Below are 16474 nucleotides of genomic sequence, written 5' to 3' on the forward strand. Positions count from 1 at the left end.
ATCATAACATTCATTATTTACAAAAAGAAGATAATAATAATAACAATAGAAAACTATAACCTAGTCAAATAACTCGCCCCTCGCCATTCCCGCCACAAAGGTGCCCATAAGGCACTTGTCTCACCGCCAGCGAGGAAACGATTGGCTATTGACTATTTTCTCGCTCAAGAAACGAACAAAAGATATAAGATCCTGTGTGAGTAAAAGAGACATATATATTAATAGTTGATCGCTGGCTGTTCACACTGTCGGCGAGAACTCGCTCTTACATCTTTTGTCGCAGCGATAAGAGCTATAAAACTCGCTGAGCTATAGATACTCGCTCAGCGATGTCAGCTTGGCGGCCGCCCCGCACGAGTGAGTCGAGTGGAGCGAATAATCGCCCGTCGCACGCGAACACTCGCTTACAGCCGAGCGACAAAACTACACTCGCTTCTCGCTGCTCGCCCACTCGTTTCTAGTTACTCGCTCTGCTCGCTTCTCGCTCATCGTCGGCGGTGGGACAAGTGCCTAACGCTCGCGGCATTTCCACGTTGGATAGTTTTATAATAGGTAAACCATTCATCCCAGTAAACAGACTTTTTTGTGAAGAGCAAAATTAATAAGATCTGCTAGGATGTTGTTGCGAGGAATGAGTTTATCATGAACAAATCATTTGCAGGTGGTAGGACCTTGTGCAAGGTCCGCCCGGATTGCTACCACCATCTTGCTCGCTAATCCTGCCGTGAAGCAGCAGTGCTTGCACTGTTGTGTTTCGGCGTGGAGAGTAAGACAGCCGGTGAAATTACGGGCACTTGAGGTATCCCATCTTAGGCCTCTATACCCCTGGTGTTGAAGGTGTTTATGGGCGGTGGTGATCTCTTACCATCAGGAGACCCACTTGCTCGTTTGCCTGTACTTCCGGTGTGCACCTTATGGGTGGGTATAAATACATAAATAATGGGAGAATATTTATTCAGCATAACATGATGAGTATCATTAATATTATTATGATTAGCCAACAGCGCAACCTTAACGTACTAATTAATTACTCGTACCAATTACTGTCACTCTTACTAATCTCATCTCGTAACATACTTAAGATAATTATTATTAACGACCGGATGGCTAAGTGGTTAGAGAACCTGACTTTGAAGCTTGAGGTCCTGGGTTCGAATCCGGCCGGGGCCGATATTTGTGTGAATAACACGAATGTTTGTTCTCGGGTCTTGGATGTTTAATATGTATTTAAGTATGTATTTATCTATATAAGTATGTTTATCCGTTGCCTAGTATCCATAGTACAAGCTTTGCTTAGGTTGGGACTAGGTCAATTGGTGTCAAGTGTCCCATGATATTTATTTATTATTTATTTATTAATTTCAACGTTTTTAAATCAAACAGATACTTTACCTCCATTCACATCTATGTACTAGACGGCACACAAAAACAGTTCCCGCAGTCCGTTCACAGCGCGAGTAAAAGCGTAATTTTTGACATCCATCATCCTTACAATGTTGACTTCCAATGTTGACCCTGAGGCTGTTGCTTCTCTAACGTGCTGACGTTCGCAGCCGCATTCATCATCACTCTCTACTCTCGTCTTTGTTTATTTTATTTTATTCGACTGGATGGCAAACGATGGTAAGAGATCACCACCGCCCATAAACATCTGCGACACCAGGGGTATTGCAGATGCGTTGCCAACCTAGAGGCCAAAGATGGGATACCTCAAGTGCCAGTATGGGTCCCACTGAAAAACAGCGTTGCGGCTTGCCGTAACATTATGCTGAGTGGGGTCCACTTTATACTATTCGACGTTATTTTTATTTTTTTTCCATCTAATGTATTTTTATGTGTATCGAATATGTGTAAATAAATGTTTCTCTCTCTCTCTCTCTCTCTCTCTCAGTAATTTCACCGGCTGTCTTACTCTCCACGCCGAAACACAACAGTGCAAGTACTGCTGCTTGAAGGCAGGATTAGCGAGCAAGATGGTGGTAGGTACTTAGCAATCCGAGCGGACCTCGCACAGGATCCTACCACCTGCAAGTTGTCTTATACCTACGTCGTACCTATGACAGAAATAAGTGATAAAAACGATAAGTGCTTTTTAAACAAATAGGCCTCAGGTCTACCTTAGAATGCGAACCTGCCACCCAACCCTTTTAAATTGTATGTATGTCTTTCCTGTGAGCTGCGTCCGCCAGTTGCCCGCTACTCTCGCAATGTCGTCACCACCAAATAGGAGGCCCTTAGATGAATGATTGGTCTCGCGCGCTCGCTCGACTAGATACCGCCGGCGTACTTGTCAAATGCGGCAACAAATAGTACGCCGAAATCGGCGTACCTGAGCCCGAGGCGACTCAGTCGCGTTGCAAACTGTGCGTAATGTGCATGTCCCGAATTTTTGTTAAATTTTGGTCATAAACCGAAGTAAAATGCCAGTTTTCGCAGTGAAACTGTTTAAAAATAATACTACAAGAAATAAGAAGGACACTGGGATCACATACCATCAGTAAATATCGTATAATTTCGAAATTACAAAATAAAATAACATGAACCCTAAACGCCATTCTGTGTTGCCGCGTACACAAGAATCAAATTCCCCGTGGTTGAGATTTTAATAAATTGAATTTTATTGTTATCATCATTAAATGATAATAAATTTTAATAACTTATTTTATTTAAGTATCTAACGTAATTATTATATATACATAACCTAGTTCTATTTTATTTAATGTTTATCTTTGTGATATTATACACTGAAGGTGTATAAATTGTTACCCGACACTATTTAATTAAGGGGTGAATGTGTCTTAAAATTAAAAATGTTTTTCGTCTTCCCAGTCAAAAGCCCGATCAGCTGATTTACTTAGGTATTACGGGAAAAGAAAAAATTTTTTTTTTCGTATTTCTACCCATTTTCCTGAAATGTTAACTTTTTACCCGACTGCCCGAAGGAGGGTTATGTTTTTCAAGCGTATGTAAGTATGTATGTATGCATCTACCTATGTATGTATATTTTGTAAACAATTATTTTTATTTTAGTTTTAATTAACCTGTAAATTATATTAGGTTTAACTATAGGTGCAACGTGTTAAGTACGCAAAACTTCTTAGTTGGTGACTCAGTCCATGAATTTTCAGTAATAATTTGTAAATATTGAATGTCCTTAAATATATATATATTTTTTAATTAAAAGTGAGGCCTGATCATTGATATACCTACATCATACCTACCATTTTTTTAAAGAAGAAACCTACGCCTAACCTATACACAAACATATTAATACATTCACTCTTAATTACTTCTTAATTTCTAAGTATTTCCCAAGATACATTTTGTAACCAGTAACTTAATAGGCCACAGAATAATTTATTTTCCCAATAATTTGGGTAACAGTGGAGCAGCTGGCAACACAATTCGTCACGCACACTAGCATCCTTGCAAATTGTCTTACACCGTTCTTACGCACACTACAATATTGAGTTGCCGCATTCACGAACGTTTTGTTTTTAGTTCCCGCGGTATCTAGTCGAGCGAGCGCGCGAGACCAATCATTCATCTAAGAGGAGGCCTGCCAACGCTGTGTCTTCCTGAGAGGCTAGTAAGTACTACGAAATTCGAAAATGGAAGTTCGTATCGTACCGTCCCGCTGTCGCTAATATTATTTAATACGAGAGTGAGAGGGACGGTACGATACGAACTTCGATTTTCGAATTTCGTAGTAGCTGTTAGTAGAGGCCGTTGTAAAAGTTATTAGTTCTACGAGCGATGTGACCTACCTATTGCCACTTCAACTTACATTCTTCGAGCTACTTATATCATTGACATACCCAGTTGTTTGAGCTTTGCGGTGAAGGAAAACATCGTGAGGAAACCTGCACAAACCTGCGAAGCAATTCAATGGTGCGTGTGAAGTTCCCAATCCGCACTGGGCCCGCGTGGGAACTACGGCCCAAGCCCTCTTGTTCTGAGAGGAGGCCCGTGCCCAGCAGTGGGACGTATATAGGCTGGGATGATGATGATGACCCAGTTTTTTAACAAAGGACAAAAGGAGTTCGATTTAGCGACAATTAAAAAACTTAACTGTGTTAAAATATGTTTATTAAGTTACCTACCTACATCTAACTTATAGTAAATAGAGAGCTGATATAACATAACAACAAGAATAGCCTGTCGTTAAAATAAGATAATGATCGCAGAAACTTAAACTACCGTGCTTTATTATTATCACTATCCAGTGCCCTTAGTGTAAGTTTTCGGTTACAAAACACGTCTCGATCGCGTTCGCGTTAAAATCGTTCGTGTTTCAATTGCATGGAAACACGAACATCGCAAACGTTCCACTAGAGGCGCTGTTCGTGTTTGCATACAAAGTGAGACTTAAACGCGAACGCGATCGAGACGTATTTTGTAACCGAAAACTTACACTAAGGGCACTGTACGCATGCACTTAATAGACGTAATCTAAGATCGCACGCGTAATCATTTTACACACGGAACAGAAAATTATAGTTTTTGTTACAAACCAGAACTTTCACTTAGGGCCCCATTTTACAAGTAATTTACGAACCACAAATCTGAGAATGAAAGTGATGCTGTTAGAACGAATACAATGACAAAGGCAGGCACCTACGAGTACATAATGCAAAGCGGGGCCGCTAGTAGAGCTGAATTTTGATACAGTATAACCTAACCAGCAAAAAGTTGGAAAACCCCCGACTTTGTCGGATATCTCAAAAACGGCTAAACCAATTTTGATGAAACATGTCTAAGAACCATCGCCAGAAAATCTGCTTTCGAATAAAAAAAAACGTATTCAAATCGGTCCACCCGCTTAAGAGCTACGGTGCCACGGACAGACAGACAGACACACACACACACAGACATACATTATAGCGGCCAAACTTTAGCCTTTAGCGGCCTACATACAGAATTGTTTTTGTCTACTCTCTTCTCTACTTATATAGTCTATTTTTGATCTACTTGATTAAGAACCAAGACAGAAACTTAGGTACTAATTAATCTCTCGCTCGACCTTGACCAAGAGCTAGAGCCGGCGTTGTTCTTAGGTTGGAGACATAGTGCATAGCATAATGGTTGTCCCTTAGATGAATGATTGGTCTCGCGCGCTCGCTCGACTAGATACCGCCGGCGTACTTGTCAAATGCGGCAACAAATAGTACGCCGAAATCGGCGTACCTGAGCCCGAGGCGACTCAGTCGCGTTGCAAACTGTGCGTAATGTGCATGTCCCGAATTTTTGTTAAATTTTGGTCATAAACCGAAGTAAAATGCCAGTTTTCGCAGTGAAACTGTTTAATAATAATACTACAAGAAATAAGAAGGACACTGGGATCACATACCATCAGTAAATATCGTATAATTTCGAAATTACAAAATAAAATAACATGAACCCTAAACGCCATTCTGTGTTGCCGCGTACACAAGAATCAAATTGAGATTTTAATAAATTGAATTTTATTGTTATCATCATTAAATGATGATAAATTTTAATAACTTATTTTATTTAAGTATCTAACGTAATTATTATATATACATAACCTAGTTCTATATTATTTAATGTTTATCTTTGTGATATTATACACTGAAGGTGTATAAATTGTTACCCGACACTATTTAATTAAGGGGTGAATGTGTATTAAAATTAAAAATGTTTTTCGTCTTCCCAGTCAAAAGCCCGATCAGCTTATTTACTTAGGTATTACGGGAAAAGAAAAATTTTTTTTTCGTATTTCTACCCATTTTCCTGAAATGTTAACTTTTTACCCGACTGCCCGAAGGAGGGTTATGTTTTTCAAGCGTATGTAAGTATGTATGTATGCATCTACCTATGTATGTATATTTTGTAAACAATTATTTTTATTTTAGTTTTAATTAACCTGTAAATTATATTAGGTTTAACTATAGGTACAACGTGTTAAGTACGCAAAACTTCTTAGTTGGTGACTCAGTCCATGAATTTTCAGTAATAATTTGTAAATATTGAATGTCCTTAAATATATATATTTTTTAATTAAAAGTGAGGCCTGATCATTGATATACCTACATCATACCTACCATTTTTTTAAAGAAGAAACCTACGCCTAACCTATACACAAACATATTAATACATTCACTCTTAATTTCTAAGTATTTCCCAAGATACATTTTGTAACCAGTAACTTAATAGACCACAGAATAATTTATTTTCCCAATAATTTGGGTAACAGTGGAGCAGCTGGCAACACAATTCGTCACGCACACTAGCATCCTTGCAAATTGTCTTACACCGTTCTTACGCACACTACAATATTGAGTTGCCGCATTCACGAACGTTTTGTTTTTAGTTCCCGCGGTATCTAGTCGAGCGAGCGCGCGAGACCAATCATTCATCTAAGGGTTGTCCAAAATAAAATATTATCAGATAAGATCGTATTTACGTACTCGATCAATCAATTAGATTCAGTACCTATCGTACAGCCGTTAGGTAGGTACATTTTTAATTTTGACTTTTGACACTAGATAATAAAGTTCCATATTGATGGATATGAAAACGTCACTCATAATCCGATCGCGATTCGACTTTTCCCGAATGGAAAATCATTATGCAGTAAATCTGTAGACTTCTCTTCAATCAACTTTTTAGTGTAGCTTGTTGCCATGGTAACGTCTCCTGAAGCTGGTTACATATTTGAATATCGTAAATTAAAATACCTACGGTTAAAATGTCGATGTTCAAAATATCGAAAGTGAAAATATCGATTGTATCACAATATCGAAAGTTGTTATACCTATGGTCAAAATGTCGATTGAAATGCCGATTGATTAAAATATCGAATGAATTTTTTTTTTCAGGCTTTATCTATCCACTGCTGGATGTAGCCCTCTCCTAATCTCCTAATCTCCTACACTCCGTCCTATTCTCCGTCTTCCTGAGCCAGTACGGTCCGGCGTAGCTCTTTATATCATCAGACCATCTCATCTGGGGCCTGCCTACACTTCTTCTTGTGGTCCGTGGTCTCCACACCAGCACTCTATGGGCCCAGCGGTTATCCCCTCGGCGTGCCACATGCCTGCCCAGTTCCATTTGAATCGTGCAATGCGTACCAAGATGTCTGTTGCTTTGGTGCGTTTCCGGATGCATATTTGAATATAACATATTAACATATTTGAATGTCATAAATATACATATTTGAATGTCATAATATAACATATTTGAATGTCGAAAATTAAAATATCGTACATAGAAATCTGCTTATGTATTGCTCCTTTCTCTTTAATAGCATTTTATTTTACATAATCTAGTCATTTTTAGCACTCGCCGGCCGCTGCCGCGGCACGCTCGCGTCGCTCGCTCGACTCGTGCGTTGTTGTGGTCACAGTTCTAACCTAACCGAACCAAATATTTTTGGTTATTGATGTTCAATAGGTTAGGTTAGGTTAGTATTGCGTCAAGGCGCGAAGCGCCTCAACTGAGTGAAATAGGAGATCCGCAAAGCGGAGCTCCTTCGACCCTGTCACGTGATATTTCACACATAGGATATTCGATACTCTGTACTTCGATATTTTGGACTTCGATATTTTACCCGTAGGAATTTTAACTATTTTTAACTTTCGATATTCAAATAGGTATGTAACCCACGATTGTTTCATGGTTACGGGACAGAATATCACTTAAAAGTTGATTGACCCAAATTATAAGCACAAACACAATCCTTAATCTAGTCTAATATAGGGTTCCAGCTTCATAGCCCTCATGACGTCACCGGTGACGGAACAGCGCCCTGATTGGAGGATGATGCGAGAATCTTCGCGGCCCTGCACCAGCTGCTTGAAGGTGGCCTCTGTTAGGGTGAACGTGGTGTCTGGGTCGTCGTCGGGCTCGCCCTCGTACACGGTTACGTTGTTTAGGTCCAGCGCTGTAAGTTGATGTATACATAGGTTTATTTTATCATCATCATATCAGCCGCAGGTGGTAGGATCCTGCCGTGAAGCAGCAGTGCTTGCAGTGTTGTGTTTCGGCGTGGAGAGACAGCGGTGAAATTACTGGCACTTGAGTTATCCCATCTCAGGCCTCTAGGTTGGCAACGCATCTGCAATACACCTGGCCCCTGTACCACAAAAGTTACAAGTGCTACAATTCTACAAAATTGTAACATTTTACTAAGAGAAAATATACAATTTTGTAGAATTGTAGCACTTGTAACTTTTGTGGTACAGGGGCCTGGTGTTGCAGATGTTTATGGGCGGTGGTGATCTCTTACCAACAGGAGACCCACTTGCTCGTTTGTCATCCAGTCGAATAAAAAAAAGTAAGCGTAGGAAGTCCACTGTTGGACATGGTCTTCCCCCATAGACCTCCAGTTGCTTCGGTTTTAAGCGGCATCTCCACCGTGAAACCGCGGCTTTTTACTAGTTCATCCATTCATCTCGTTGGTGGACGTCCTACGCTGCACTTATCGATCCGTGGATCGGTTTATTTGTTATCACGGAATGAAAAAAAGGATCGACAATTACTGGTGTTCTAAATTTTTGACGCGAATCATGCGTCACGTTTTGTCGCGTGCCTGTACTCTGTTTTCTGTTTTCGGTGCCAAAATACGTCTCGATCGCGTTCGCTTTATAATTTCAATTTGTATGGAAACACGAACATCGCAAACGTTCCGCTAGAGGCGCTGTTCGTGTTTCCATACAAATTGAGAATTTAACGCGAGCGCGATCGAGACGTATTTTGTAACAGAAAACTTACACTAAGGGTACTGCACAGCACTGCTTCTGGCTGTCATTCTACTGGAGAGGGTTGAGGCACCGGAGCTGAGGAAGGGAGTAATGTGGAGCGGAGTTGCGGACGATGTCTCTCCATAGGCGCGGAGCGGGTTGCCGTTGCCATATGAAAAAATTTAAAGTTCTGACGAAAATCCTGACATCATCCTAAAAGTCCACAAGTTGACGTAGGTTGGAGGACGTACCGGTGCGGCGCTGCGGCCCGCGGTTTACTGTATCGTATATCTACGCTTTCCTTTTCCTTCGCCCGACTCCATAGCCCCCTCCCCGCCACCAATTTTTTTTTCTCTGAGGTTATTTCTAAAAATCCGGTCACTTAGGCACTTGTCCCACCGCCGACGATGAGCGAGAAGCGAGTAGAGCGAGTAACTAGAAACGAGTGGGTGAGCAGCGAGAAGCGAGTGTAGTTTTGTCGCTCGGCTGTAAGCGAGTGTTCGCGTGCGACGGGCGATTACTCGCTCCACTCGACTCGCTCGTGCGGGGCGGCCGCCAAGCTGACATCGCTGAGCGAGTATCTATAGCTCAGCGAGTTTTATAGCTCTTATCGCTGCGACAAAAATTGTAAGAGCGAGTTCTCGCCGACAGTGTGAACAGCCAGCGATCAACTATTAATATATGTGTCTCTTCACACAGGATCTTATATCTTTTTTTCGTTTCTTGAGCGAGAAAATAGTCGATAGCCAATCGTTTCCTCGCTGGCGGTGAGACAAGTGCCTTAGCAAGTCCGGCCACAATCCTGATCCTGCGAAAGGGTCAAAAATCCGGACATGTTCGGACAAATCATGACGTATGGCAACCCTACGCGGAGCTAGATAGCGGAGCGGAGCGAAAAAGTAGTGCGGGGCAGAGTAGCGGAGTGTTTCATCATTCGCGGAGATTCCCCGTTTCCCGGATTTGTATGAAGTTTTTATCTAGTTACCAACTCCACGCGCACTGAAGAGAAGCGGAGATTTTATGCAATTCTATTGGTGGTTTTTTTTATCTCGCTCACCGCTCCGCTGTTTCATTCCACTCCAATGGACTGGACTGGCAGTCTTAGTTAGAGAAATGAAGGTATTTGGAACTTGAGCGAAGCTAGTAACATATAAGTATATTATATTCGCTTCCCTGCGGGCCATCATGTAGAGCGGGCATAACGGTAATATAGATGCGCTTGAGTTATTTGCTATCTATCTTGACCTACCAGATGGGCGGATGTAGGTACTGTCTACTTGTCATTTCTCGTTGCTATATTGACGTGATGTCCATCTAGTTGTTTATCAGTCCTCAATCTAAGGCTGGACTTCACGTAGTGGTATCTTAATGGTGAAAATTGTATGACATCATTATTTAAATTATTGGCTAAGTGCGAATCGGACTTGCATTCGAAGGATTTAGGATTTGTCTAACATCTGATAGCATGATAAACTGTTGCGTTGCTCTGATTGAGTTCGAAACACGTCAGCGTATGTAGTGTGGTGGTAGTGATATTGGGTTTGTGTGATTTGTATGTGTTCTTACAGCGTGGAGGCGAAAGCACTGGCGAGCCATGAGGGTAGTCAGCGCTAGTGCATCACACTCCTTGCACACATCCGTCCCTGTTTTGTATACAGGTTGATCAATCCAGGTCAGTAGGGAGAAATTGGAAACTATAAGAGATAGCGAAATCTGGTCTTAGGAACCATGGCTTCGATTTTAGATTCGACTCTAATACATAACCGGGAATTGAAACTGGTCGAAATCTCTGTAAGTATTTTTTTTTAACTTCTCATGCTCATAAAATGTTACTTTTAAGCTCCGCTGAGTTGTTTCCACTAGAGCTGCGCTGAGCGAGGATAGGCAAACGAAGCGTTTCTATTGACATTCATGATCATAACAAACACATTCCTAACAACGCATCTTCGCACATCACTGGTGGAAACAATACCTAGATACTTACTCCAGCTATAAACCTGGGTATCCTTGATGATGTTAAACAGGAACACGCCCCCCAGGGCCTTCGCTTGGTTTTTATCGGCAGCCTTCACGTGCGCCTTGATGCGCGTGATCAGGTCAGCTTTGCTGCCATTGGTTGGCGACAACTCGCTCTGATTGGCTCCCTGGAAAATTTCAAATTGCTGATTACGACGAGACTTGTGCCTTTGGGGTTACTATATAAAGGAAGAGTTAAAAACCTGACACTTATTCCTGGGATATATGTAGGATTCATTGATTGGCGTGATGTAACAACTCGATTTTCACTAAATTGCCTAATTTTTAGGGTTCCGTAACTAAAGTGGAAAAACGGAACCCTTATAGTTTCGCCATGTCTGTCTGTCCGTCCGCCCGCGGGTTACCTTAGAGACTATAAGTGCTAGAAAGCTGCAATGCATGGGGATATATTTATGCCGACAAAGTGGTTTATTTTATACTTAAAAAACTTAGAAGATGGCATGTTATACGTAGTAGTAACGCGTATAAAGTGTCCGCATAGATAACTCGACGTTCCATATTCGAAAAATGACTTAAGTCCCATATCAAATCTGTGCACCAGCTCTACATACAACAGGTGAACTCCTCAAGTTTTTTACATATATATACTTACCGCTTTGTAGCAGCATAAATAGTAGGCTAACTTATAAAATATACTTGAAAAATTCCGTACGAAATACAAAATCCTGAGGAAAATATTTAAGATACCTGGTTGATTTTTTCGTATCGGCTATATACGGAATCATATCCTGGGCGTTTCCGACACGCTCTTGGCCGATTTTTATCGTAATATTGGTGATAAAAAAAACCGCACAGATTTTACGCAGATCGCGTGGGAATAATGGGATAAAAAGTAGCCCACGTGTTCAACAATTTCAGATATCTAGGTACATATCAAACTTCATCCATACCGTCCATCCAGGCACGGTCCGAAGGGGGAGGTCACAGGCGACATGGCCGCCCCCCCAAAATGTACACGTCAAATTGAAAAAATCTTCTAAAAATGTACAAAATTAAAAGTTTTTGCCCCTAGGCCCGATGTGTTATTATTAGTGACCCCCCCCCCCAACTTCAGGCTGCGACCGCGCCTGCGTCCATCCGTTTCAGCGTGAAAGAGTAAAAAATGCGCACGCAAAAGTGCTAAAATTCTCCGAGATTCTTTGATGTCGTTCTAGAAGGTTGTCGAAAAAACTTACGCTTATGATTTCAAAATATACTGGGAATTGAAAAATATTTCTCAAATATGCTAATTATGTAACTACTTGACATTACGTATTGTTTGGCGTTAGCCGGTGTAGTCACTTAAGTCAGTATTTGCTTTAAAACGACACTTGCTTGCTCATCACTTTCTTCACTTACCTAACGTTGCAAAAGACTAATGTATTTATTTGTCTGCTATCGGAAGATGGGTAAATATTATGTACTATTATAGGTACCCGCAACTCGGTCTGTCTAGAATTCGCTTATCGCTGTTATTAAAAGATCTATCCAACGATACCCCACACTACAAGGTTGGATGAGAAAAAAAATCACCCCCACTTTACGTCTATGGGAGGTACTCTAAAAATTTTTTTTAATTTTTTTATTGTACCATTTTGTCGACATAGTTTATATACAAATATTCGTGCAAAATTACAGCTTTCTAGCATTGATAGTCCCTGAGCAAAGCCGCGGACGGACAGACAGACAGACATGGCGAAACTATAAGGGTTCCGTTTTTGCCATTTTGGCTACGGAACCCTCAAAAAGTATTGAAGACTATAATTTCCTAGTTTGTTTTAGTCTTCTAACAACACAAAGATTTCATACTTACAGAAAGACAGCACCAATCCAAATTTAAACTGTACCTAGGTACATTATATCCTAAGCTTACTTAGATGGATATCTTCTAGTTAGGTAATTAAACTTGGAGAACAATGAGTTGACAACGGTAAATAAATTGGAATTTCTCTATAGCTTTATATGTCAACAATAGTACATTACTGTAGAGGCCGGGAAGTAGGGGGTTGCCGGCCAAGCAGATATAGACAAGCAGGATAGGGATGCGAGGCCGGCAACCCCACGTTCCGGCCGAGGCTTGTATACCTAGTGCTTTTCTCAAACATGACATGAAATAAAATAAAAAAAATCAAGTTGGCGGGACGCTAGTCTGGTCGCCCTGTTGTGTGGCTGCTGGCGGCGGGCGGCTGCGGGGCAAGTGGTGCTGGCGGTGGGCACAGGCCGTGTCACAGAGCGCGCGTTGAAACATAAGACGGTCGCATTGCCGGCCAGCGGCCTGCAAAGTTGTATGAAATCTCTTTGCAGGCCGCTAGAGCTGAGCCGCAGCGCCTGCAGCGCGATACTTGTCAGCCTATTATTTGTAACACGTCAATATTACATGTCATGTTTGAGAAAAATCAATTAATAATAAATTAGAGTAGGCGTTGATAATATGTTATATCATTCTTTTTGGGCTCTCTATGAAATACAGTGTGTGTTTTAGAAACAAATGTACAACTCCGTGAGCTCTTAAAAAAAACTTCGTATTTTAGAAGCATACTTCGGGTATTGACGATGACACGCGATCGTAATATGCGGTTCTGTTCTGGCCTATACCACGAAGTGCAAAACTCGAACTTCGTATGTTGCCGTCCCGCTAATGCTTATGTCATTTAATACGCGAGTGAAAGGGACGGTGCGATACGAACTTCGATTTGCGAGTTTCGTAGTAGCCCATCTTTATCTACTTGCAAAACTTTTTAAAGTTACCGTAAAAAGTTATGTAAAGAATAACCATCAGTACAAAAAAACCTTACTGTGATAATATTACGCTTATTTATCTTTTTCTGATTTAAATTCAATATGACTTTTTGTCATGATACAAATAAAACAAAATCAGCATTTTCGAATTCTTCCATCGATACTTTAAATAGAGAATATCGCGCCTAACACACTACTTTTTTTTGGAAGTATAGTCAAATTAATTTTTTTGGTCTGCTTCATTTAATATTTTTTAATGTACTTTTCAAAATCCTCGTTGCTTCTAATAACTCAGTCTTGAACCTCATTAAAATATTTACAATCATCACATTTCTTGAAACATATAGCTTCTATAAAAACATTTTTTTTATTCGTCTGTATGGCAAACGAGCAAGTGGGTCTCCCTGATGGTAAGAGGTCACCACCGCCAATAAACAACTGCAACACCAGGGGAATTGCAGATGCGTTGCCAACCTAGAGGCCTAATGGGATACCTCAAGTGCCAGTAATTTCACCGGCTGTCTTACTCTTCACGCCGAAACGCAACAGTGCAAGCACTGCTGTTTCACGGCAGGATTAGCGAGCAAGATGGTAGAATAACCTTCGGGTTTCAGGGGAAATCGGAAGGATTCGTGTAGTGGTAAAATGACAATTGTCTTTTTGACTTAGTAGTTAGTCGCCACTTAGTAGCAATCCATCACGCGAAGAGTGCACTCTTTGTGTTTTCATTGATTTATATAGAGCAGTTAAAACCACCACTTACTTACTTATTTAGTTTATTTTTCGAAAATTGATTTCTATGCGGAGTCAACTTAAACAGGGTAAGTATTTCAGTAAGTAAATAGGCAATAACGGGAAATTGTTTATAATGTATATGCAGGTGGTAGGACCTTGTGCAAGGTCCGCCCGGATAGCAATCCGGGCGAGCCATCCTCGCGTGATGGATTGCTACTAAGTGGCGACTAACTACTAAGTCAAAAAGACAATTGTCATTTTACCACTACACGAATCCTTCCGATTTCCCCTGAAACCCGAAGGTTATTCTAAGAGCTCACGGATTGTATTTACCTAGACCTAGATAATCTTCTTCACTTTCTTTTTTCGAGAACAATAAATATTACAAATAGTTACATTAGCACTGGCTGTTTAAAAATTTCTTTCCACAATAAACTAATCACCAAATTAAAAAATTACACTGGCCAGAAAAAAAAATAAAAAAAAAATAAAGTTTGGAACTCACCATTCTGTGTGTCAAGTCCCGTTGCGTTCGGCGTTGTGACGAGACGAGGCTTTCACTCTCGCCTCGATGATACTTCTTAAAGTGACCATCCCATTTCTTAAGCAGCAATTTCAACCTAATTTCGTAGGAAATAAGATTTATTTTACTATGTCTAACTGCTTTACAATGACAAGACAATGTATTTAAATACGTACACGCTTGAATTTTTCGACTTTAGACCCTGTGAGATGGTTTTAAGCTTGTTAGTGACTGTAATCTTATAAGTACTTATGTATTCTAAAAAGTATAATGAAATGATTAATGTTGGTGGGATGAGAGATGTTGCGAAATGTACGAATTTGATTTAATAATTGCTTCCAAAGTATAATGTACAAGGGTGTTATTGTCTGAACAAATTTTGTCTACACGGCGTCATTAGGTATTAGTGCGTCGAACAACATCAAAAGCTGAGCTCTATTAACTTGGTGCATTGCCTACGTACGAGTGTATAGGTCAAGTTATGACAGTCTTTAGCGTAGCGACAATAATTAAATGCTAGCTGTTGTTCGCACCTTCATCTACAAAAAACCTTAGGTCGCAACAGTTTTGATTACATAAAGTGTGGAGTAGCGTGGATATTGGCCGCCCGGGGCGGAAGTAAATTTTGCCGCCTTATTTAGGGTACTCATTCTAATCGGTCCGAATCGTAGATACGACGTTTTTTTTGTTATGGAATTATCATCATCATCTTCATCGTGTATCTGTGTCTGTCCGTCCGTCTGTCATGGCCAATTTGCTCCGAAACTACTGGACCGATTGAGTTGAAATTTGGTTCTATGTAAATTGATGACCCAAACACGGACGTGTTATGTAAATAAATTAATTTTAAACATGGGGGCCAGTTTTGGGGGGTAAATTAGAAAAAAAACAAACTATATATAAACTACATCGTGTGACATATCAAATGAAAAGGTACATTATGAAAATCTCTAATATATATTTTTCATTATTTTAAATTACTCAGTTTTGAAGTTATTTAAGAAAATAGGTGAAAATTGACCATTTCTCCGCCCCTTACATCCTAAAAGCCCAGTAGGTAGGGACTAAAATTAAAAAAAAAATACAGAAAATTGTTATAAACCTATAGATTACAGGAAAACATTGAAATTTGGTAAACTTAATACTTATGTAAATCTGGTGACAATACAACTGATAGTGACATCCTGGTAGTCAGGCCAGGATCATCTCCACAGGGCGGAACTCTTTAACGGTTAATGGCATCGACTTGAAATTTGGTATTAAAATGTAGTTTGGGTGACAATACAAGTACAGTCAACAAAAAGAACAGTCGCAAAAAAAGCTTGTATTAAAAATGAAATTTTTACCAAAAACTTATTTTATATTCTGTGGGAAAAACACGATTCTCGCGGGTAATCTAGCCGGCAAAGTGTCGAGAGTGGACCGTAGTCACGAGTGCTGCTGAGCTGTTCCACCTCGCGAAGGACAGGAAGAAATATTTTGAGTTTATGGCCAACCTTCAGGAATTGGAGAGGCACCACAAGAAGAAGAAGATTCGTAATTTCATAGGCGCCCGTGCGGTCTTTGGTGGTACTTTTAAAAAGTAGAAATTAAAAAGTGGCAACACTGTAGTGTCATCCCTTTCAAACCCTGTCAAACCAAAAAGCGAGGACTTGGGAAGGACACTACAGTGTTGCCACTTTTTAATTTCTACTCTTTTTTGACAGACTAGATGTCACAGCAGTGGCAGTGTGAGGTGGAGTGGCGTCAACAGTGC

General features: G+C 40.4%; 1 protein-coding gene across 2 annotated transcripts in view; it reads right to left on the bottom strand.

The window, feature by feature from the left end:
- The window catches only part of LOC141432896 (SCP2 sterol-binding domain-containing protein 1-like), a 532736-nt gene extending 517986 nt beyond the window's left edge, over positions 1 to 14750 (bottom strand). Inside the window, exons 1-3 of one of the 2 annotated variants that reach the window (XR_012451880.1) lie at positions 14701 to 14750; positions 10690 to 10849; positions 7574 to 7906 (exon numbers count right to left, since the gene is read on the bottom strand). Coding sequence is in view for 1 of the 2 variants with exons in the window: in XM_074094721.1 (XP_073950822.1) it covers positions 7704 to 7906; positions 10690 to 10849; positions 14701 to 14703 (366 nt within the window). In the remaining variant the exon portion in view is untranslated. Of the gene's footprint in view, positions 1 to 7280; positions 7907 to 10689; positions 10850 to 14700 lie in introns of those variants that run through there. The other variant, XM_074094721.1, reaches the window with a different exon arrangement.
- Between the last annotated feature and the right edge of the window lie 1724 nt (positions 14751 to 16474).

Source organism: Choristoneura fumiferana, chromosome 11 (assembly GCF_025370935.1).
Source record: "Choristoneura fumiferana chromosome 11, NRCan_CFum_1, whole genome shotgun sequence".
Taxonomy (NCBI): domain Eukaryota; kingdom Metazoa; phylum Arthropoda; class Insecta; order Lepidoptera; family Tortricidae; genus Choristoneura; species Choristoneura fumiferana.